The 25,888-nt window shown below is 41.0% G+C and overlaps 1 protein-coding gene across 1 annotated transcript; it reads right to left on the bottom strand.

The window, feature by feature from the left end:
* Positions 1–311: 311 nt before the first annotated feature.
* LOC134677314 (uncharacterized) lies at positions 312–25,154 on the bottom strand. The gene is made up of 6 exons (XM_063535750.1): positions 25,051–25,154; positions 9,552–9,675; positions 8,819–8,935; positions 3,944–4,168; positions 1,695–1,830; positions 312–380 (listed from the first exon to the last, which is right to left on the bottom strand). The coding sequence occupies exons 1-6, from the start codon at positions 25,082–25,084 to the stop codon at positions 312–314; spliced, it is 705 nt and encodes a 234-aa protein (XP_063391820.1). The 5' UTR covers positions 25,085–25,154.
* Positions 25,155–25,888: the final 734 nt, after the last annotated feature.

The raw sequence follows: 25,888 nt of genomic DNA on the forward strand, positions 1-25,888 counted from the left end.
ATGCCTGGGTTAATATTAGATCAGGAAATGGTGGCGTTTCATGATACGCCTAGGATTACGATTTTACGATATGCCGCCGACTTACTACTTATTTAAGGTACCTTATGAATTTAATTTAATTTGATATTTAATTTGTTGTTGTTATTTTGAAAATAACAAAGAAGTCTTAGTAACAGGGTCCCGTTTTACCCTTTGGGTACGGAACCCTAAAAACGAAGCGTCGGAAGCTCCGGCCCGGCCTCGGACCGGTCTACCCCGAGAATAAGTAATATTTCATCGTTTCATGAATCATCAATTTATTTTATATCATATCAAAAGCGATTCGTGGTCGTGGTCGATGGTCCGGCGATTGTGCGGACCATGTCAGCTAGATGAGTTACCTGCAAAGGCAAAAAAAACTAAGCAAAAAATAAAACTGGACAAGTGCGAGTCAGACTCGCGCGCGAAGGGTTCCGTATCATTACGCAAATAACGGCTAGAAAATCACGTTGGTTGTATGGGAGCCCCACTAAAATTTTTACTGGGATTTCGTGGTCATAGTAAAAGATGCTCAGTATAATCCCAAAACCTCCCTGGCAACGGGAATGCACTTATTTTTTAGCCACCCTGTATACCCTGGAATGTAGCTACTTGCATAATAATATGGTTTTAAATAAATAAAATAAGCTTTTAATAATTGACGTAGCTAGGAAAGCGGCTAAGTTAAAATGGGACTGGGCTGGTCATGTCTGCCGAATGCCGCACGACTTGTGGGCCAAGTTAACCACAGAGTGGGAGCCCCACGAGTCTAACCGGGGAGCCGGCAGGCCTCGTCGGCGATGGCGGGATAACTTGGACTCCCTTCTTGAGAGGCTGGCGAGATATAGCACCAAACAGAGACGAGTGGAAGAAGAGGGGGAGGCCTTTGCCCAGCAGTGGGACACGGTGGGGCCTAAATAATAAAGCTTTTTTATTACAAGCTTTTACTTTCACCTGACCGTTGTCTGTCTGTCTGTCTGTGTGTAATCAAATCTTGCAAGTTAAATTTGATCCGCTTCCCGGTTTCCGATTGAGCTGAAATTTTGCATGCATGTGTAAATCGGATGACAATGCAATATCCATCGAGCTGATCTGATCTGAGACGGGAGGTGGCCATAGGAACTCTGTGATGAAACAACGCAACTTAATTGTGTTACCCTACGGTATACGGTAAAAAATATGTCTCGATAACGAGATTTTCTCGTATAGACGCCGTGTGAACGATTTTCAGGTTACCATACAAATTTTGCTGTCACTACGATATTCGATAAAATCTCGTGTACGGTATACGAGAAAAATTACGCCGTGTGAACGTAGCCTTAGGGGTTTTTAGAATTGTCTCGATGAGTATTAGTTGTCTGTCGTGAGAAAAGTACAGTCAGCGATAAAAGCTTGTACCAAAAATGAAATTTTTGCCAAAAACTTTTTAGTCTCCCACTAAGTACATCTCTCACCTCCAGGGCTCGGAACCGGTTTTTTGTAAAACCCGAAATAGCTCAATATTTTAAATTATTTTATGCTCTTTACGTAGGACTGCCTGCATCATATATTTAGTTAACAACTTCTTATTAGATTGTCCCATTAAAAATTAAATAATAAACCAAAGAACGAAAAGGAACTTAAAAATACCGGTATTTTTTAGTATGCATAAAAAACCGGTTCCGAGCCTTGCTCACCTCTATAGCCAGATTTGCGATCTGTTCATAGGCGTTGACGTGCTCCACCGGTCTCCATACGTCGTACATCCTCTTCAGGGTCTTCGATATATCTATCATCACGTTTAGCTTATCTGACGCGTCACCAAACACGTATCTAGACGACCAAACCACAGAAGAAATAATAGTACTACCGTACAGACAGAGGCCAAATTCGACATGTGCAACTGTCAGATTTCGCATCCACGTCAAATCAACAGTTGATTTTATCGCATACTGAGTGTTGATTCCATCAACGGTGGATAATATCACTTGGTACAGCCAAAACTCAACTCTAAACTAAGGGTGGTTCGGTTTGGTTTGCTTGTCACCCTAACTGTGGATTGTTAATGTCAAATTTTGACATTGTACGTATTCGAGAACTTATGATTTTTCCCACATCAACGGGAGATCAACACGATACGTCAAACGTCGCTTGTCGAATAGGGGCCCAGGACACTTCCTACAAACCCGAAGTTTGACAGCGGTTCAGGGTCGAATCATGCTATCCCTTTCTAACATATGGCACTATCCGTTTCGGCTATTTAGGGTTGTCAAAATTCAAGTGATTACCTTATCTGTGGTCGTGCACGCAAAAGGAAGTCAAGTGGTGCCAACCTTAATAATTGCTCGGAGCAATGCTGAGCCGAACGGAGCCGAGTTCGACCGAAGTCGGGAGTGTCTCCCCACTGACAAAACACTTAATAAGGTCTGTCTAGACGGCGACAATTTATCGCCAATCTGATTAAATTGTCCTATCAAATCAGTGGCCTATTTTATAAAGCTACAAGTTACAATTTACAAGCGGAAGTCTCTTTCTAACCCTATGTGATAGAGCGAGACTTCCGCTTGTAAATTGTAAGTTGTAGCTTTATAAAATAGGCCACAGGCCGTTACAAGTCCCACGCTCTTACCGCTAAGTCATTTAATAAAGTTGCTCGGTATTACGAATCTTGAGCGTAGCGAAGGACTCGAGAGACCTGTGGTGCAAATAAGTTTGGTCTCGCGTAGCATAACATCATCATCTCAGGAGATCATAAATCTATCGACCGGTCTGGTCTACTGTGGAGTGACCCTGTCTGTGAAGCCGATGGTCCTGGGTTCGAATCCTGGTAAGGGCATTTATTTGTGTGATGATCACAAGTATTTGTTCCCGAGTCATGGGTGTTTTCTATGTATGTATGTATCTATATAAGTATGTATATCGTCGCTTAGCACCCAGAGTAAAAGCTTTGCTTAGTTTGGGGCTAGGTTGATCTGTGTAAAATGTCCCCTAATATTTATTTATTTATTTATATTTATAAATAAAACGTGGTGAATGTGGTGATGGCAGTGGGAGTGGGTTCAATTTTACGCAATGTGAAATGAGCAAAATTTTATTTTGCTCACTCTGCGCAACAAACTGCGCTTCGCTAAGGCCCACTTGCACCATTCCTCTAACCCGGGGTTAACCGGTTAAACCTGGCGTTAACATGGTTACCAGCACAATTTGACACTGGGTTGACGGTTAACCCCGGGTTAGTGGGATGGTGCAAGTGGGCCTAAGAAAAGACGACCGGTCTGGTCTGGCCTAGTGGGTAGAGTGACCCTGTCTGTGAAGCCGATGCACGATGGTCCCGGGTTCGAATCCTGGTAAGGGCATTTATTTGTATGATGATACAGATATTTGTTCCTGAGTCATGTTTGTTTTCTATGTATTTAAGTATTTATATATTATATATATCGTTGTCTGAGTACCCACAACACAAGCCTTCTTGAGCTTACTCAATTCGTGTAAAAAATGTCTTATAATATTTGTTGTTGTTGTTGTTAAAAGATAAAAAAGCCGGGCAAGTGCGAGTCGGACTCGCGCACGAAGGGTTCCGTACCATAATGCAAAAAAAGAAACAAAAAAATAAAAAAAAAAACGGTCACCCATCCAAGTACTGACCACTCCTGACGTTGCTTAACTTTGGTCAAAAATCACGTTTGTTGTATGGGAGCCCCTTTTAAATCTTTATTTTATTCTGTTTTTAGTATTTGTTGTTATAGCGGCAACAGAAATACATCATCTGTGAAAATTTTCAACTGTCTAGCTATCACGGTTCGTGAGATACAGCCTGGTGACAGACGGACGGACGGACGGACGGACGGACGGACAGCGAAGTCTTAGTAATAGGGTCCCGTTTTACCCTCTGGGTACGGAACCCTAAAAATCAATATAATATAATATAATCAAAAATTATAAGTACCCTATATCAAAGGCCGTGGAGTTCTCGTAATCCGCCTTCACCAGCTCTGCCCTCTTGATCTTCAAGTCGCTATCCTTCACCGACTCGTACATGAGTCGGAACAGCTTCATCTTCATGACGTCATCATCATCCTTGCTGATTCCGAAGAGGGATTCGTTGAACTCTCGGGTTCTCAGGAGCGTCATGGCGAGCGAGCGCGCTTTGCGAATGTGCTTTGTGGGGGAACTGGAACAATGAGCAAAGTTGATGTTTGCACTCCGGGGTTATAGTTCGTTTTTTTTAAGGTAATAAGGTAATAGTTATTTGTACAACAAGAGATCAAAGTTTGATATTTCTTCGAGTGCTTATTTTGAGTCCCGTGCAAGCGAAAGATTCTATAATAGATCTCTAGAATCTTGAGCGTAGTAAGGGATTCAAAAGCGCACGAGATGTAAATAACTTTGATCTCGTGTAGTACACAAAATTTTTCACCCTAAGCAGTGAGAACATACCTAGAGGGACAGAGATAATAGAACCCAAGTATATCGAACTTGTATCAAACCCCGCATGTTGAAATGACATTTGACTATAAAAGTCACTTGAATGACATTTTGTCTCACTCAGTGAGCAAAATGCGATTTTGCTCACTCATACTGTCTCACTAAGTGAGCAAAATGCGATTTTGCTCACTGAGTGAGACAAAATGTCTTGAATATGTGTCTTTTAATTGAAAAACGCATTTTTAAAATAAGTTACGGGCAATAGGTATGTAACAATTTTGGAATCTTTCGCCTGCTCGGGTCAAATCAATATTAGCACGAGGGGTAAACAAAAACTTTGCCCCCTTATAAAACAAATAACTATTAAATACAGTCAAATCCTATTTTACCTCACAGCCGGGCTAGCACATGATTGGCGCGACAGTATCTCGCCGCGAGATAGACTATTTATTTAAACTTTATTGCACAAAATACAAATAAAATGTACAAAGGGCGGACTTAATGCCTAAAGGCATTCTCTAACAGTCAACCATAGGGCTAAACAGAGATGTAAGTAATAAAAATGACTACCCGCCCATCTTTAATTAATACAGTTAGAATAGGTTTTTGGCAAAAATTTCATTTTTGGTACAAGCTTTTATCGCTGACTGTACTTTTCTTTCCACAGGCAACTAATACTCATCGAGACAATTCTAAAAACCCCAAACACAATTAGGTTTCGTTGTTGTATCACAGAGCTCCTATGGCCACCTCCGGTCTCCATCATCAGATCAGCTCGATGACACCATAATATTGCATTGCCACCCGACTTACGTACGTAGGTTGTTCCATAAGTCTTGCAAAAGTGTAACTTCTTATTAAGCTTTTTCAAAATAAAAACCATCACTGTTAATACACTAAGCACCACTTGCACCTTTCCACTAACCCGGGTTAACCGGATAAACCTGGAGTTACCATGGTTACCAGTACAAATTGACATTGGGTTAACGGTTTAACCGCTTAACCCCTGGTTAGTGGGCTGGTGCAAATGGCCCTTATGCATGCGTTCCAACCATGTATCAAACATGATCTTCCACCGCTCCTTTGTGACAGTGGCGCTGGCTTGATCCCATGCACTCAAAAGCTCGTCATCAGTCGCAAACCGTCGTCCTTTTAATTGGGGCTTTTAATTGGTAACTTGAACGCCTTATAAATCTTTGTATCAGATTTATATTTGGCCTGCGTAAATTTGACCATATTTCCAACTTTCGTGCCCAGCTCAAGTGGCTCCCTATACGTCTTCGACGTAATTCTCATATCTTAGCTCTTCTCTATAGCATTCTTTTCAACCCCGCTACTCCTTCATACCTTAAAGAACGTTTTAGTTATCTCTCCTCCGCCAGGCCTTCACGGAAATATCAACTTGTTCCCCCTCCTTCTTCTACGAAATTTTATAATGACTCCTTTACGTTTCGAGCTGTTCGTCTGTGGAACAGTCTGCCGTTAGACATTAGGTGTGCTAAAACTCTCCAAAGCTTTAAAAACCTTCTAAAGAATCATTACTTATCTCTTCCTTAATGTGCCCCTGTGTATATATTATATATATATATATATATATATATATATATATATTGTGTTTGTATTTTTGTATGTGTTTATATATATGTATATGTATGTTTTATATATATTAAACTATTTGTTTGTACCTATTGGTACATATTTATATAATTGTATATGACCGAATGTGTAATCTTCTTATTCCTGTAACTTATTTCGTGCACTACCTGTTTTTAAAAGTTTTCTATTCTTTATATCCTGCTACCCCAAGGTTGTCTGGAAGAGATCGCTTACAGCGATAAGACCGCCTGTTGCTACCATTATTTACACTGTAAATCTGTTATTTTATTTTTCTTTGTGGTGCAATAAAGAGTATTTACTTACTTACTTTACTTACTTACTTGGCTCTTGATCAGCGGGAAGAGACCAAAATCGCACGGTGCAAGGTCGGTTGGCTATAAGACGGATGGTACAGCTCAGTAAGCCCCGATTGCTCCAAAAACTCCCGAGTTCTGATCGCACGATGAGCAGGAGCGTTATCATGGTGGAAGTGCCAACTGCCCAGATGAGGTACCCAGAGAGAACATAACTTTTTAACTTTTAGGTCTTTTTGTAAAATTGAATTAAGTGTTGATGCACTAATGTAGAGAATCTCCTCAATCTGCCTGCACGTAATTCGCCTATGAATTCTTATCAGTTTTCTAACAGCGTCTATGTTTTCTTGGGTCCTGCTTGGAAAGGGTCGGCCCGGTCTTTCGTCGTCGTCTAAATTATAGTTTCCTATTCGAAATTCCTTGTACCACCTGAATACAGTAGAAAGGGAAGGGCACTCTTTACCAAAGGCACCGAACATTTCCTCGTAAGCACGTACGTCGCACTCTTGGTAAGATAATCCACGTTTGAAATTATAATAGAAAATCACTCTGTACTCGCGGTTACCCTTTTCACAATTGTTTCGATCTATTTACCAACTATCACTGCTGGCAGGCTCAACAAACACATCATGTAAGAACTTGTAATCAGTGGCAGATAACCATATACGCTCAGTCATACTCATACATGTCAAAGCTTGTTAGATTCCTTCCATTGCAAGACTTATGGAACAGCCTACGTATGTATGCAAAATTTCAGCTCAATCGAAAACCGGGAAGTGGATCAAATTTAACTTGCAAGATTTGATTACAGACAACGGTCAGGTGAAGTGAAAGTAAATAAAAGCTTGTAAAAAGACGGGTAGTCTATCTCGCGGCGAGATACTGTCACGCCAATCATGCTTGGCCTACAGGTTTTACCTTACAACACAGCGATAAGACCGCCCGTTGCTACCATTATTTACATTGTAAATCTGTTATTGTATTTTTCTTTGTGGTGCAATGTGTATTTACCAGTGGGGGCGCGTCCATAAACGCAGATTCCCACCGGCTTGCCTGTTTTTGGACGTTTGAGCAGAGTCGTAAATGAAATATGTAAGCCAAATTAGCACACCGGCTTGCCTATGGCCTATGGATATATATGCACAGACAAAACATCCTCCAGACTGAGCATAGTCGCGCTACCCCCTCTGCCACGCATACGGTAATTTTACTCCATGTTCGAGTCGAAAGTGTTTTTGTGTGAAATTGTTAGTGTCCGACCGAAGGTTCGGTTTCGGTTTCGGTTTCGGCCAGTTTCGGCCAAAAAATCATGTTTCGGCTGTAGTTTCGGTTTCGGCCAAAAAACGGCCGAACCTTTCGGCCGGGCCGAAACTTACGAAATGGTACTTCGGAATAAGACCAAAAGTTGGGGAATAAGTAGGACAACAATATTAATACCTACCTACATATTATACTGATTCATGTATAGGTACGGAAATTAACTGGTTTATTTATTATAAAACAGAATTCCACTAATGAGGGCGCCACTGGACGGTCGTCGCAGTCTTAAGATGCTGTCAATACTTATAACGCACACACTGTCTAATTGTTTCGGAGTGAATGAGTGATTTTACCTCAATTTACTATTGGTTTGTGTTCCACATGTCCTCTACTTCAGCTTAGCCTTTGGCCTCGCTGCGCCATGCTCGGCCTCCGGTCTCGCTTTTTAATACAATGGACATTGGTTGGAGTCTGTGCTCAACTACTTATCCTGAAGCCTGAAGCACGGCTTTGACTTCGCATGAAAGTTCGCCTCACTGGGGCACTTCCGACTTTTAGGCCCAGGTGAAGATTGGTACCCGGCCTTGCGATATTGTCAACAAAAAATTTCGCGCTCGCGTTTTTGGTTGGTTTTTTGGTTGACCCTGTGTCTAAATGTTAACTTGACTGGTGAATGAATAGAGTTAGACCAAGAAAATTCTGCAATGATTTTGATAGCATATGCAGTGCAACTAGTGCAAATGTTATTTATACGTCATAATTTCATAGAAGTTTTGACGTTTAAAATAACACTTGCACTGCGTGTGTTATCAAAATCTTTGCAGAATTATCTTGAGCTTAAAAAACTGCTGGAAAAGATCTCAAGGATATTGGGTGTTGACAGCCCCATAATATGAGTATAAAAGGGGTTTTATGACATTTTTTCAACGATTTTAGCAAGTCCACAAAAGTTTCGGTTTCGGTTTCGGTTTCGGCCGAAACTAGAGCCAAAGCCGAACATTCGGTTTCGGTTTCGGTTTCGGCAAAAAAACATGTTTCGGTCGGACACTAGAATTGTCTTTGTCTTTGAACGGAACAATCACGGCACGGGACTTCGCTCACCTCGTCCCGCGCACCGCGCATTTTTCTCATCGGTTGCATGAAATAATTGCTCTAAACTCGGTCTAGAGGATTCCTAGTCTATGGATATATGTTTGACGCGCCGCCACTGGTATTTACTTACTTACCTAAAGAGTTCATCATTCATCTTTGCAAGGGACCCACTCCTTTCTAGACCCCTCGGGAACTCCGGAACAGACCTCGGCTTTCTCACACCGAATAGTTGTCGAAGCGATGCTGTCAAACTGAAACAAAGTAGAGATGCAACGGATAGTTGTTTGGCCGGATACCGGATATTCGGTCTGTTCATCAGTAGTTTGAGTCCCGGGGAAGGACATGGGATGGTTTTTATGTCGGAAATCATCCCTGAAGAGAATGCAAAGGGGGGTGGAAATGAAAGAGTTAATTAATTGCCTAATAATTGAAGTAAGCAATGCGCGAATTGAATGATTGCTATTAGCCAGGCGTTACACCTACCGGATATACGGCTTGACCATAGGCCGAATATCCGGTATCCGGCCGGCCGCCGAATATTCGGCCAGCGGTACTATACCTACATTTCGGTGTTTCAGGTGCGCATTCTGCAGGTTTGACCTGTTCCTAGTAAACGTTCGCGCGGACTCATTTCTAGGTTCGAATGAGTGCGCGTGCAAGTCAGTGGAATGATTAAATTGTTTTAAAATAATACACAAGTACGATTATGACCGTGTCTGTTTCTTAAATCCAATTTGTTTACTCCGAAATCAAGCAATGTTACTATCCGGTATCCGGCCGGATAGTAAAATAATGGCCGGATAGGCCGGATACCGGATAGTAACCGGATATCCGGTGCATCTCTAGTAAATATAATAAACAACATACTTGTTTAAGCTCTCAGGCTTGGCGACGCTGATGTAATCCAGGAACATGGGCTTGGTGGCCCAGCTCAGCTCGGACATGATCTTCTGGACATCTGGGTCCAATCCAAAACACTGGCACACAACAACTGGACAAAACACATATAAAAAAAAATCTAAATAGTTTATTGATACAGTGAAACATGATTAAACAAGGTTAGGTAAACTTATTCTAGTTTAACACTGCTAAAATTGTTACAAGATATGAAAATTGCCCGTGACACCTGCACTAGGCTATGCCTGTCTCGCAGGATGGCACTTTTTCTAGTTTGCCAGTTTTGATTGATTACATTAGGTGCTAAAGAATTCACTACTAACAGCTAAATTAACAAAGTGCATGCTACCCTACAGTCTCTACTAAGAGTACTAAGTATACTACAATTTTTGTATATTATTATTAATATTCATTAATATCTGGGATATTTATTAATATCCTAGGTACCGCTGGAGAGACGAAGTGCAGAAAGACCTTAGCGAACTCGGTGTCGTCGGCTGGACAGAAACGGCTTTGGACAGAGTAGCATGGCGGTCTTCGGTGTCGGAGGCCAAGATCCACTTCGGGTCGTTGCGACACAGCAACTAATTAACTAACGCTACGTCTTACGTAGGCGAACAACGCGCGAACGCGGCGCGGCGCGGCGCGGCGAAATCAATCCTTTGATGCCCATAGAAGTGTCCTACGTAAGCGATCTCGTTGCGAACGCGGTGCGGCGCGATTTGCACGCGAATGTCAGGCGGCGCGGCGCGGCGCGGCGCGGCGGCGGCCGCTTTCGCCGCGCCGCGCCGCGCCGCGTTCGCGCGTTGTTCGCCTACGTAAGACGTAGCGTAATATCTGGGAGACCGAGCTTTGCTCAGAAATATAATTTAAAAACGAATAAATTCGCGTTTTCCCAGAGGTAAGAGATCGATTTATCGCCCCCGAAAACCCCCATACAGCAATTTCGTCGAAATCGTTAGAGCCGTTTCCGAGATCCCCGAAATATATATACATATAAATAAATAAACAAGAATCGCTCGTTTAAATATATGAGCCGATGTTCATATTTATACTCTGTATCTTTAGGTACCTATCTATATAAATAAAAGAAAACAAACAAATTGCAAATTTTCGGGTAGTTATAACATTTAGGTATTGGTTAACCAACCAAATACAAAACCGCTTGGATCAGTCACTGAACGACCTGACTTTAACCTACATTATTTGATCATGTAATGTTTTCATCTACCCTCAACTGGCTTACCCCTCGTCTGCTTGTCAAATTTTATCATTGAAAAAGTGACCTTGACATTTAAAACAACACATGATAGCGACCTAGGGAGCATTTTTTATTTATAAGATTATTTCAAGTTTTATATTTCCATGTAGTTTAAGGTGGTTCGCTTTTCATACAAAATTCAATCAAATCTCATTAAGTAACTACACAGTATTAGTACACAAATATTTCCGCATTTATCTTCTTTCGAATATTCGTTTGCGCGAAATTAACAGGAAAACAATGTTTCATACAGAAATCATGCAAAAATCATAGTTAACTTTTCATCAATTTTACGTATGTGTGTGTCACAAATGTCGTGTACAGATACATTTGCGACGTTGCCATACCATTTCCGACGTTGCCGGGCTGACCACGGCTCGAATTTGGAGTGCCGTCATGTTTAGTGCAATTTTGTTGACACTGATATTTGACAGGTAGTTAATTGACCTAAGCGAGAAGTTCGTCAGCTTAGCTAAGAACTATCATGGCGTGTTATGCAAACAGTCGCTTTTTTGCTTGCAAACGGAAGATTCCCGGTTCGATCCCCAGTCATTGTATGCTGGAACATAACTTTTTGTATTTTTGTTACACCTACATTTCGTATTGTTTTTTATTTTTATTTAATTTTTCTTATTATCATAAATCGATTATACACGGTGTGTATAGGCTACACGTATTCTTTAATTTTTACAAAGATAATTAGAAATTATACTCTTCCTAATCTCTCTGATTTTTACAATCAGGACATCCTCACTGCAATAAAAACCGGGCAAGTGCGAGTCGGACTCGCGCACGAAGGGTTCCGTGCCATAATGCAAAAAAAAAACAAAAAAAGCAAAAAAAAAAACGGTCACCCATCCAAGTACTGACCACTCCCGACGTTGCTTAACTTTGGTCAAAAATCACGTTTGTTGTATCACGGGAGCCCCATTCAAATCTTTATTTTATTCTGTTTTTAGTATTTGTTGTTATAGCGGCAACAGAAATACATCATCTGTGAAAATTTCAACTGTCTAGCTATTACGGTTCGTGAGATACAGCCTGGTGACAGACAGACGGACGGACGGACGGCCGGACAGCGAAGTCTTAGTAATAGGGTCCCGTTTTACCCTTTGGGTACGAAACCCTAAAAAGAAGTGTATAAAATTTCCTGTGGTTAAAAATAATGGATTTTGTCTATAAATGAAAAACACAATTATTACTATAGTTTGTTTTTTTTAGCATTAGAAATAAGGTAAACAATCTTGACGTGTCTTTTAATTGAAAAACACATTTTAAAAATAAGTTACGGCAAATATGTAACAATTATAAATCTAATACGATCATTTATATTCTTCTGCTTTCATAAGTAATCGTTTTTGATTTTGAAAAACCTGATAACACTGAGTATGTGGGGGAAGCGCTGCTGGCCTAGCGGAAAGCAATTCGGAGGTCGCGGGTTCTAACCCCGGCTCGTACCAATGATTTTTGAAATAGCATTTGATACCTACCTATTTATACACCGATACCTATTTTTCGGTGAAAGAAAACAATGTGAGGAAACCGGACTAATCCAAATAAGTTTACTCTCTGGGTTGGAAGGTCAGGGCAGTCGCTTTCGTAAAAACTAGTGCGCATGCCAATTCTGGGATTAGTTGCCAAGCGGAGATTGAATATCTGGGAGACCGACCAAAGCTTACAAAACATAAAAACTCAAAAATGCGCGTTTTCTCAAAGACCTAGCTAAGAGATCAAACCCCTTATAGCAAATTTCATCGAAATCGTTAGAGCCGTTTCTGATACCATCCAAATATATAAATAAATAATTATATATCTAATAATTGCTCGTTTAAAGGTAAGATAACACAAAGGAGAAACAAAAAGAAATTACCTACTCGCACCAGTCTTGAACCCCAATCCTCTTGCACGTATTTCCACGAACATACCGTTACGCTATTGCAACATACTTACGTTGTGTGAAATTGTCTACTACAAGGATCACGGAAACACTGCTTGCATGTGTGAGTAATAGTAGGAAAAAGCGTGACAGCAACACTCCGTCAAATTAAAAAGGTGGTTTTTGCACAATGAAGTATTCAATGTTTTATTTAATAGTTCAATATTTACTTAAAGAGTGCGCGAAACATACTTTTAAGTATACAAATACCAAGACCATTTCACAAAAAAATAAAATCTGAAATTTTGCAGAAGTGGTGCCATCTAGCGAGAGTTAAGTTTTGAGTAACCTAGGCGAACCACCTTAATTAGTTTTCCTTTATTCACCATTCTTCTTAGGCTAGGTTTTTATAATATAAATATAAAAGTAAAATATAAAAACACAAAACAATAAAAAATACATATTAAACACATTATAAAAAACCTAACCTAGGGTGCCGCCGGCAGCGGGGGCCCATGCTACCGGTAATTAGTTTTATTAAAAAACCTAACCTAGGGTGCCGCCAGCAGCGGGGCAAGGCCCAAGCTACCGGTAATTAGTTTTATTAAAAAACCTAACCTAGGGTGCCGCCAGCAGCGGGGCAAGGCCCAAGCTACCGGTAATTAGTTTTATTAAAAAACCTAACCTAGGGTGCCGCCAGCAACGGGGCAAGGCCCAAGCTACCGGTAATTAGTTTTATTAAAAAACCTAACCTAGGGTGCCGCCAGCAGCGGGGCAAGGCCCAAGCTACCGGTAATTAGTTTTATTAAAAAACCTAACCTAGGGTGCCGCCAGCAGCGGGGCAAGGCCTAAGCTACCGGTAATTAGTTTTATTAAAAAACCTAACCTAGGGTGCCGCCAGCAGCGGGGCAAGGCCCAAGCTACCGGTAATTAGTTTTATTGAAAAACCTAACCTAGGGTGCCGCCAGCAGCGGGGCAGGGCCCAAGCTACCGGTAATTAGTTTTATTACTGTTTAGTTTGTATTATAGATTTAAATTCACACACACGGATCCGTTTTCAAGCATACGAGGGTCGAGGGGTTAAGAAGCCATTTGAGGGTGGATTTTGTTTACTCTAATACCTAAAGATACAGAAATTACGAACGGGTCTACCCCGATATGATTTCATTGTTTCAGCTTTAAATTCCGACGCGATTCCTTAAATTCGCTGTAATCATCACCAGGCGTGGCTCACTCTGCGATTTCGTCGCTTTGCTACAGGTAGCTACATAAAAGTACATCCGTTCCACCCCAATTTTGGGGTTTGCCATAAGCCGCGCGTGGCGCTGTCGCCACCTACCGGCCATATCTGTGCTGATTGTAACAGACGCGTATTGTTAGAGAGTGAGTCTTCTGTACCTAGTACTTTTATTTATTCTATGACTACACCTTAATACTCATAAAACAAAGTCCCCCGCCGCGTCTGTGTGTTTGTATGTTCGCGATAACGGAACACGCCTCTATTGTTAGAGTGCGTGTTCAGATATTGTGAACACCTTGGCCGCTCCGATATATCTGATGGCAACTAGCGGGTAGATAACACTAGATATTAAGGCTAAATTTTTATACAGTGGTCCCACTAAACGAAATTAATAACTAGCTTAAATCTAAAATAGGCCCTTGAGGCATTGTACCAAGGATGCTGGCGGCATTTCCTCGCTGTATCGCAATGCTGATACGTTATGCGTAGCCGCCAGCTCTTCGGTCACCAATTACGTCAACCAGACGCTTTGCGATTTATGCGAACAACTTATGCGCGCTGGGACCCCATGGACCTAGAGTTTCAAGTAGAGATGCAATGGATAGTTTGGCCGGATATTCGGCCTGACCATCGGCCGAATATTCGGTATCCGGCCGCCGAATATTCGGCCGCAGGAACTATACTTACATTTCGGTTTTTCAGGTGCGCATTAAGCTTTAGACCTGATTCGTTTTTTATTTTTTTATTTAAGTAGTAAGTACGATGATAACCATGACTGTTTCTTATTCCAATTTTGATTACTCCGAAATCAAGCAATGTTACTATCCGGTATCCGGCCGGATAGTAGGTCACTATTCGGTATCCCGCCGGATGGTAAAATAATGGCCGGATAGGCCTAGGTTTGCCAACCGTAATATATATAGTATTGTATTACATTTTGGCTCTCTTTACTATATACTTTTGGCAAAATATATAGTTCGTTAAAATATTATATTTCCGATTAAACGTATATTACATTCATGTTTAGTATTTTATCTAAAAGTACCTACTATATTTTTTTTGAAACGTACTATATTTTTGATGCCTTATTCTGGAAAATACTATATTCCACCAAAAAAAGTTGGCAACCCTAGATAGGCCGGATACCGGATAGTAATCGAATATCCGGTGCATCTAAGGCTGCCATATGGAAGAATGAAATGTCCTGATAAAAATCCTGACATCACCCTAAAAATCCGGACATTTCTTGAAACAGAGATTTGGCGTAGCTTGAACGACGCCCCAGCGGCGCGCTGCTCTCTGCGGTGTACTGCCGGCCTAGCCAAGGTTACAATCGCTATCGCTTCGACAACGAAAAGCATTATGTCTCTCTATCACTCTTCCATATTAGTGTGACAGTGACAGTTGCGTTTCGATCGCTACGAAGCGTAAGCGATTGGCGTCTTGGCTACGCGGCCTGTATCGTTGAAATAAATATTATTGTTTTCGTTGATTACTTACTAATACTTTTATGTATCCTTTCATTCATGAAAACATTGAAAACTGTGTTAACTTTGTAATAAATATATATTTAAACATTTTTTTATAAGGTCGTTCCTATCCGGCCGCAATCCGGACAAAGGGTCAAAAATCCTGACATGTCCGGACAAATAGTGAATAGAATCAGGCGTTACTTTGCGGAAATCCATATTAATTAAAACCAAAATCCGGACAAATCCGGACGTATGGCAACCCTAGGTGTATCTCTAGTTTCAAGGGTAGATTGAATAAAATTCAGTTGGTATTGAGTATGCGTTTTAATCGCCCGAAGCCTGAGGCTCCGCTGACTGGGAGTCCTTGTCCGGAGCCTCCGTGGTCGTCGGTTCGACAGTTTCGACACCGAACGGTTTAAACTCCCGGTTGTCCATTACTTGGGCTGAAAACAGTTATTTGTTACACTCATATTAATACCAGTTTGAGGGAAACTCACTAGATGGCATTTAAATAAAAAACCGGGCAAGTGCGAGTCGGTTCCGTACCATAATGAAAAAAAAAACGGAAAAAAATGCAAAAAAAAAGTCGGTCACCCATCCAAGTACTGACCACGCCCGACGTTGCTTAACTTTGGTCAAAAATCACGTTTGCTGTATGGGAGCCCCACTAAAATCTTTATTTTATTCTTTTTTTAGTATTTGTTGTTATAGCGGCAACAGAAATACATCATCTGTGAAAATTTCAACTGTAGCTATCACGGTTCGTGAGATACAGCCTGGTGACAGACAGACGGACGGACGGACAGCGAAGTCTTAGTAATAGGGTCCCGTTTTACCCTTTGGGTACGGAACCCTAACAATGACATTGTCCGTCACACATGACGTCACGCAAGCGCCTTACGCGTTACGCTGTCTCGAATTTAACATTTTTTCCCCTCCTCAGTGCACATCGCCGCTATAGTTATTTGTTTTACAAGGGGGCAAAGCTGTTGTTTAACCGCTCGTGTTAATATTGATACCCGAGCAAGCGAAAGATTCCTAAATTGCGTAGCGAGTGCTTCGATAAATGGAATCTTGAGCGTTGCGAGGGTTTCAAAGCACGACGGGTTAAACAAAATTTGCCCCCGAGTGAAACACAAAATTTTTCACCACACCAACCCGAAGCAAATATTAAATGTAAAATATCAAACAAAATCAAAACAAATGAAATCCAAATGAATGTTGTTCAATATTTATTATCCAAAATCATCATTTAAAAGTCAATTCTATCAGCAAAAATAAGAAAACAACTCAAAATTTGCATTTGATTACTTTGCCTCACATGTGAATAAAATGCAACTTTGCTAAGATCAGTTTATGAAGTGCAAAGTAAGCCTTTCTGAGCTGGTGTGGTGAAAACAAAACTTTTAACTGTTTAATAACGACTTTTTTGGACGACCGATGGCCTAGTCTAGTGGGTGACCGTGCCTATGAAGCGGGTCCCGGGTTCGAATCCCGGTAAGGGCATTTATTTGTGTGATGAACACAAATGTTCCTGACTTGTTGTCATGGGTGTTTCCTATGTATATAAGTATATGTTTATCTATATACGTATGTATATAGAGTCTAGGTCGATATATGCAGTACCGTAAAACGGGGTGAGTAGGTTACGCGGGGAGAGGTGGGTTATGAATGGGGAGAGAAGCTTTGAGAGGGGGGTGAGAAGGGATTTTAAGGCTACTGCTACAAAAATAATGTATTCCAATTTAAAATGGAGCTAAAGTAATACGCAAAATCAAAAAAATCGATCCAACAATCTTTCAAAATTACCTTTATATGATAACCCTTCTCACCCCAAATACGAGGCACTACGGGGTGAGTGGGTTTTCCTCTTTATCGTCAAAGTTATGAAATGGAACTACCCAAAATAAAATAAAAACTAAAATACAAACGTCCGGAACACTTATTATATACACCATTCAGTTTTCATATGTAAAAATAAAATTTATCGATGTTTCAATTTCAATTTTAACCCTACTCACCCCATTTTACGGTAATAGGGTCCCGTTTTTACCCATTGGGTACGGAACCCTAAATAGGGTTTCAAGAATTAATTCTTAATCAGAATAAAATAAATATTTAAGCGGGTAACTCCGATAAACGTGATTTTTAGCCGTTTCTTGCGTAATGGTACATTTTGACCAAAAACAGAGTAGAAATTAAAAAGCGGCCAAGTGCGTGTCGGAACACCTCTTTAAACATGGAAACCACATAATAGTGACTGGAAAAAGATAGGCAACCTAGTTGATTTATGTTTTACAAGTTGTATACTTTCCATTGAAACTTATTTCGTTAGTCAGACAAATCGGTGATATTTGCCGAAACAAATTTTTTTTTCAAAAATTTATTAAAAATAGCCTTGACCATATTTCTTTAGGCATCCCTATTTATTTATGTTCTGGAACATATTTTCTTTCATATTCTCATAGTTTCATCCGTCAGATAGATTGCTGAAGGTCGACCTAATCTTAGACCATCGAGCACTTTTCAACCCCATCGGTCATCTTCTCTGCGTGCAATGTGGCCTGCCCATTGCCACTTCAGCTTGTTAATCCGGTGGGCTATGCCGGTGACTTTAGTTCGTCTACGGATCTCCTAATTTTTGGTTACTTATAGGTTAGGATTTTTAAGGTTCCGTACCCAAAGGGTAAAACGGGACCCTATTACTAAGACTCCGCTGTCCGTCCGTCCGTCACCAGCCTGTATCTCACGAACCGTGAATCCGTGATAGCTAAACAGTTGAAATTTTCACAGATGATGTATATCTGTTGCCGCTATAACAAAGTAGTACGGAACCCTCGGTGGGCGAGTCCGACTCGCACTTGTCCTTTTAAAGGTACTTACGTTTAATTTTATATTTCTTCTCGACCTCATGCAGCATGTTGGTTAGGTACATAACGTCCCAGTGAAGCTTCTCGATCTTTTGCAGATGCAGAATCTGGTCCCTAGTGCGTAGGCCCTGCGCCATCAATACACTTGAATTGTATAAGTCTACCATCTTACGGTAGCGCTCCTGAAAGAAGAAAAAAAAAGTAAATGAAGAAATAGTAAATTCCTTTTGATAATTAAACACGCTAAGATAATTTATTTATTAGTAATTTTACTCCTACGATTTAAATAAAAACCGGGCAAGTGCGAGTCGGACTCGCGCACGAAGGGTTCCGTACAATAAAGCAAAAAAAAAACGGAAAAAAATGCAAAAAGAAAACGGTCACCGATGGGCACTGACCATGCCCGACGTTGCTTAACTTTGGTCAAAAATCACGTTTGCTGTATGGAAGTAATCTTTTATTCTATTTTTAACCGACTTCCAAATCTCAAAGAAGGAGGTTATCAATTCGGTTGTATGTTTTTTTTTATTTTTTTTATTTTTTTTTTATGTTTGTTACTCCATATCTCCGTCATTACTAGATCGATTTTGAAAATTCTTTTTTTGATTGAATGTATATGCATACAGATTGGTCCCGTTTTTGTCAAAACCCAGTTCTGATGATGGGATCCATGAGGAATCGAGGGAACTCCTCAAATCTTAAAGGCATACATATAGTGATTTTTGGGTTTTTATCAACAAATCAAGCATATACACCCAAAAAAGTAACATTTGATGAAGTGGAACTGCTGATGATGATCAGAACGGAACTCTTCAACGACGCATAGTTCACGGTTGGCGATTTGTCCTCGTCGTTATGTTTGTTAAGCAAGTTAAGTTTTTAAGCCACATTTTTGTCAAGCTCGAGTTCTTATGATAGGATCCATGAGGAATCAAGGGATCTCCTCAAATCTTAAAGGCATGCGTATAGAGATTTTTGTATTTACATAAAAGAATCAAGCAGTTTCATTAAAAACTGTTGCATTTGATGAAGTGGAACTGCTGATGATGATCAGAACAGAACTCTTCAACGACGCATAGTTCACGGTTGGCGATTTGTCCTCGTCGTTATGTTTGTTAAGCAAGTTAAGTTTTTAAGCCACATTTTTGTCAAGCTCGAGTTCTTATGATAGGATCCATGAGGAATCAAGGGATCTCCTCAAATCTTAAAGGCATGCGTATAGAGATTTTTGTATTTACATAAAAGAATCAAGCAGTTTCATTAAAAACTGTTGCATTTGATGAAGTGGAACTGCTGATGATGATCAGAACAGAACTCTTAAACGACGCATAGTTCACGTTTGGCGATTTTTCCTTTTCGTTATGTTCGTTAAGCAAGTTAAGTTTTTAAGCCACATTTTTGTCAAGCTCGAGTTCTGATGATGGGATCCATAAGGAATCGAGGGAACTCCTCAAATATTAAAGGCATACGTATAGATTTTTTTTGTATTTTCATCATAAAATCAAGCATTTACATTAAAAACTGTCGCATTTGATGAAGTGGAACTGCTGATGATGACCAGAACAGAACTCTTCAATGACGCATGGTACACGTTTGGTGATTACGAATTTCGATTTTGACTTGGACTGGGACCCGGACTCGGACTCATACCCGGATCCGGTTCGGACCCGGATCCGGTTTGGACCCGGACTCGGATCCGGATTCGGACCCGGACTCGGAACCGGACTCGGACCCGGACTCGGATCCGGACTCGGACCCGGTCGCGGACCCGGACACGGACCCGGACTCGGACCCGGACTCGGACCCGGACTCGGACCCGGACTCGGACCCGGACTCGGACCCAGACTCGGACCCGGACCCGGACTCGGACCCGGACCTTGACCCAGAAAACCACTATGATACCTTAACTAAATAATCAACTATGATTACCTATCATAAAATTAATGTAGGTATAAAGTACGATGATGCCAATCTTACTAGCCCCTCCCTCTTAAACCCCCGTACACCGCACGGCATGCGCCATTAAGTGGGTTAGGTTAGGTTTGAACTGCGATCCTCACAGAACCGAACAAGGATTAGGTTAGGTTAGAAATGCGAGCCTTACAGAAACGAAATGCTACTTGAAAAGTGGGTTTGATTAGGTTCGAACTGCGATCCGCACAGAACCGAACTGCTATCTGAGGAGTGGGTTAGGTTAGGCTAGAACTACGACCCTCATGGCTCCTCTTCACGATGGGCCAACGCCGGCCACTCCAAGGGACGCATTTATGCGTTAGAGGGAGCAAGTGATATTGCTATCTCATTCTACCGCATGGCTGCGTCCCTTGGAGTGGCCGGCGTTGGCCCATCCTGTAGAGGAGCCATTATACAGAAGCGAAATGCTAGTAGAAAAGTGGGTGGTTTTACCTACTTTTCTACATAGTGTACCATCTACAATAATCTTTCATCGGCCCCCATGGAAGTCGGTTTTTTTTTCTTAAAAATTATTAGTATTTGTTGTTATAGCGGCAACAGAAATAGATCATCTGTGAAAATTTCTACTGTCTAGCTATCACGGTTCGTGAGATACTGCATGGTGACAGACGGACGGACGGACGGACGGACGGACAGCGGAGTCTTAGTAATAGGGTCCCGTTTTACCCTTTGGGTAAGGAACCCTAAAAAATTGGGGACAATGTTAAGGCCTGTCCAGACGGGGACAGCTTTTCGCCAATCTGATTATATATCCGGTCAAGCAAATCTTGTCAGTAGGAAAAGGCGCAAAATTCAAATTTTCTATGAGACGATATCCCTTCGCGCCTACTTTTACTACGGATTTTGAAATAGATCTCTATTAGATATCTTTTAGACACCACCAAGATACGATAACGATATGTTTAAGATCTGACCTGTCAAATTTGACATTTGCACGATTCTGGAGATACTTTTTAACGATTTCCACAGGATATGACTTAGAGATCCAATTCACGTCTAATAGATCTTACTCTATCTAACGTAAAAGTGACATTGGTTGCCCGAATCGCGCTGCAAAAGAGAACTAGTTGATATCTAAACTATAACGTATCTAGAATGGATCTAGTACGTGTCGTCTCTTATGAATATCTTTAAGTTCGAATACGGCAGTATAAATCTACGTTTCACGCTAGTTCTGATAAGGAAGCCTATCTCATGAGCATCTGCCTTTGCAGCGCCAACTTCCACAGTTCTATATGTGTGTGCTGCAGTGCGTCCATCGTTACCGATATCATATACATGAATAAGAGGGACAGACGATCTACGTACCTCGCTAGTTCTGATAAGGAAGCCTATCTCATACGGCGTCAGCTTCCACAGTTCTATATGTGTGTGCTGACGCCCATCGTTGCCGATATCATATACATGAATAAGAGGGACAGACTAGAAATCTACGTACCTCGCTAGTTCTGATAAGGACGCCTATCTCGTACGGCGTCAGCTTCCACAGTTCTATATGTGTGTGCTGCAGTGTGTCCATCGTTGCCGATATCATATACATACATGAACAAGGGGGACAGACGATAAATCTACGTACCTCGCTAGTTCTGATAAGGAAGCCTATCTCATACGGCGTCGGCTTCCACAGTTCTATATGTGTGTGCTGCAGGGTGTCCATCATTGCCGATATCATATACATGAATAAGGGGGACATACTATAAATCTACGTACCTCGCTAGTTCTGATAAGGAAGCCGATTTCATACGGCGCGTTACCGCGGAGCATCTGCCTTTGCAGCGCCAACTTCCACAGTTCTATATGTGTGTGCTGCAATGCGTCCATCGTTGCCGATATCATATACAGTACTGCCGGCTCCTCTTCGATATATAACGTTGTAACCGTGTCTGAAATAATAAGCTAATAAATACCTCAGTAGCAAAAAAAAAACGCGCGACGAAAACAAAAAAGGTGCGTTAAAATAATAAATATATAAAATAAAATATAAGTAGAGCATCAAGAAAAAGTAAGCCATTATGTGCTCCGACTTTCTTGTATCATCACATTCATCACACCATATTATATATATACACGTAATAAGAAATGTGACCGGTGACCGAAGGGCTGGCGGCTACCTCGCACAACGTATCAGCATTGCGATACAGCGGGGAAATGCCGTGCCGCCAGCATCGTTGGTACAATGCCTCAGGGGCCTATTTTAGATTTAAGCTAGTTATTAATTTCGTTTAGTTGTACCACTGTATATATATTGTATGTATGTAAATAAATGATGTTAGCTAGTTATTAATTTCGTTTAGTAGCACCTACCACTGTATATATATTGTATGTAAATAAATTATAAATTTTCTTAAAAAAAAGAAATAAAGCGGGCCACAGCACAGATTACCAGTTCGCCGGCCGATATCGGCCTGTCAGTTGTTCGGAGCGGTCAAATTTTGCGTTTAACTGACAGTATTATGATATTGTCCGGCGAACTACTAGTAGTAATCAGTGGGCCTTTAAGGGGCCCACAGATTACCAGTTCGCCGGCCGATATCGGCCTGTCAGTTGTTCGGAGCTGTCAAATTTTGCGTTTAACTGACAGTATTATGATATTGTCCGGCGAATTAGTAATCAGTGGGCCTTTAAGGTGCCCACAGATTACCAGTTCGCCGGCCGATATCAGCCTGTCAGTTGTTCGGAGCTGTCAAATTTTGCGTTTAACTGACAGTATTATGATATTGTCCGGCAAACTAGTAATTAGTGGGCCTTTAAAATTTTTTCGGGATTTCGGGTTTGGTGCCATAATAAAAGTAGCTCAGTTTAGCGAGTAGAATCGAGCCCTAGATTTAAAGCCCCATGGTCAGACACACCCTGTATTTGCTATAAGAAAGCAACAATGAAAAAGTAAAATGGATATGGCTTACTTTTTCTTTCCAACTCCGTGTAGGGCTAAGATGGTGGCTCTTTATCATTTGTCACAATTCCTGTCACGTTCTAATATTTTACGTGCGAAAGTGACGAATGGCATGACGAGTGATAAATTGCGACCATGATACCGCTTCTGGATCCGATTTGTAATGTTCTTGCCTTGTACAACACAATCACAGTTTTAACAACACGTATAGCCGAATTTCCCCAAATAAAATGGTGTAAACTGGCTACTAATTACAAAATAAGTAATAGTATTATCATACAGAACGGCCACGCACCGCCCCGCCCCGACTCGCATTACCTCGCCCCGCGACTGGCCGCGACATGAATCTGGCGGACTTCTGGCGTCCTCTTAGTAAAGCGACTTACCACACATACACAATGACGCGTGTACAGACGTGCCGCGCACACATGTAAACACAAATGATTTTTAAGGATGGCGTGTTCGCCCTGTGACTAGGGTTACCAGATGACAGGAATTTTCCTGAAATGTCAGGAATTTTGGCCTTTTGTCAGGAATGGGGACGGAACACGAAAATGTCAGGATTTTTTTTGAATAAAACTTTAATTATTAAAACGCGGCTATCGGCTCAATCGGGTGGCCATCTCTAACGGCTAAACATCCCCCCCCCCCCCCCCGTCGTGAAAAAAAATTTATTTGAATGTCAGGAAAAATATTCGGATATCAGGAATTTTGTCAGGAAATTCTAAATTTGTATCTAGTAACCCTACGTGTGACTGAATGGACACCGCAGACTAGCCGGGGCAGAGGCAGACCAAAAAAGGGATCGCGGGATGACCTCGACGCTGTTCGCAGCGACTGGCGGGAGCTTGCACCAAACCACAGAATAAATAATAATAGTACTAGGCTCTCTAACGCGTCTGTTAGAATCAGGACAGATATGGCCGCTAGGTGGCGACAGCGCCACGCGCGGCTTATGGCTAGCCACCAAAATTGGTGTGGAACGGATGTACTTTTAGCTACCTGTAGCAAAGCGACGACATCGCGGAGTGAGCCACGCCTGCTAGAACCTCTAGAACCGACACCGTGACCTCCACGCCCACCCTGGACTATAACCGCGAAAATCGAAGTTCGCAAATTGCGGGGATTTTTCTCTGTCACTCTAATTACGCCTTCGTTGGAGTAAAAGAGAAAGATCCCCGCAATTTGCGAATTTCGGTTTTCGCTGTAGCCGCTCTGTTCGTATGCCTCTAATACTCTGTATCTTTAGGTATTTAAATAAAAGTGAACAAATAATTTGTGCACTTACGGGTAATTATACATTTATTGATTAACCAACCAAATACAAAACCGCCTGGATCTGTCACTAAACGACCTGACTTTAACCTACATTATTTGATCATGTAATGTTTTCATCTACCCTCAACTGGCTTAAGAATCCATTTGAGGGTAGATTTTGTTTACTCTTTCTTATACAGGGTACATCGTTTGCCAAATTAAAACGGCAGATAGGTTGAGTCATTTGCTATCTGCTCATGCCTAGAAAAAACAAAGTTTTGTACGGAACACTAAAAAAATTGACCATGTTTTTTTTACTACTGCGCAAGTAGAATTTGAAATTTACGAAAAACTGGCATAGAGCTGAAAAAAAAACGTCCGCAAAATTAAAAATTTCTAGGCCTGGGAAGATAGCAAATGACTCAACCTATCTGCCGTTTTAAAATGGCAATCGATGTGCCAAACACCCTGTATATCTAAAGATACAGAGTATAGCTACTACAGTAGCTAAAGAAATAGGCTCTCAATGATATAAATTCAAATTTCAAACTAGCAAGAAACCCCAATAATAAAATTATGCTAGTTAAATAAAATTAAATATTTAAAGAAATACAAATAAAACATACATATTAGACAGAAAAAAACGACTGATGGCTTCATTTCTCTTCCTTTACTATTAATAAAAATTTCTTCCCATTGGAACCAATCTCAAAGCTTTTATGATAAAAAAGTAACTTAATTGGGAATCAATTAAAATTTTTATTCATATTTTTATAACACTTTTAATTAAAATACTTTATGTTTTATAATTATTATTTTTGATCGTAAAATGAAATTGATTAACAACAATTTGTTAAAACAATTATTCTTCTATTGGAATAGCAGCGATGTTGCGAATATTCGCATCCGCATCCGCAACCGCGGACCTTCCGCAATATTTTCAACATCGGCATCTGCATCCGCATCCGCATAAATCGACTCCACTCCACTACTATAGGGTTGCCATACGTCCCGGTACGCCGGGACATGTCCTGGTTTGAAGCATGATGTCCCGGTGTCCTGGCCCATAAGCAAATTGTCCCGGTTTATAAATCATAGTTATTTAGTAGGGGGCATTGAGACAGACAGATGGCCGGACGGTCAACAAAGTGATCCTATTTGGGCTCCGTTTTTTTTCCTTTTGAAGTACGAAATCCTAAAAATCTACCTACTATTATCTCGAAAAAATTTCGCGCTCGCTTCGCTCGCGTTTTCATTTAGGTACCTACATTATTTGTGACAGTCAAGTTGAAATTTGGTACACATACCTATATTATGTCAATCTATAACCCGATGACGGACATGTAACGTAAATAAAATTAATTTTAAACATAGGGGGCACTTATTGGGGGGTAAATGAGACACTTAATAAGCAAAGTTTTGCAAACTATATGGTGTTATATATCAAGTGATAGAGCTGTGGGA

Source organism: Cydia fagiglandana, chromosome 26 (genome assembly GCF_963556715.1).
Source record: "Cydia fagiglandana chromosome 26, ilCydFagi1.1, whole genome shotgun sequence".
Classification (NCBI taxonomy): Eukaryota; Metazoa; Arthropoda; class Insecta; order Lepidoptera; family Tortricidae; genus Cydia; species Cydia fagiglandana.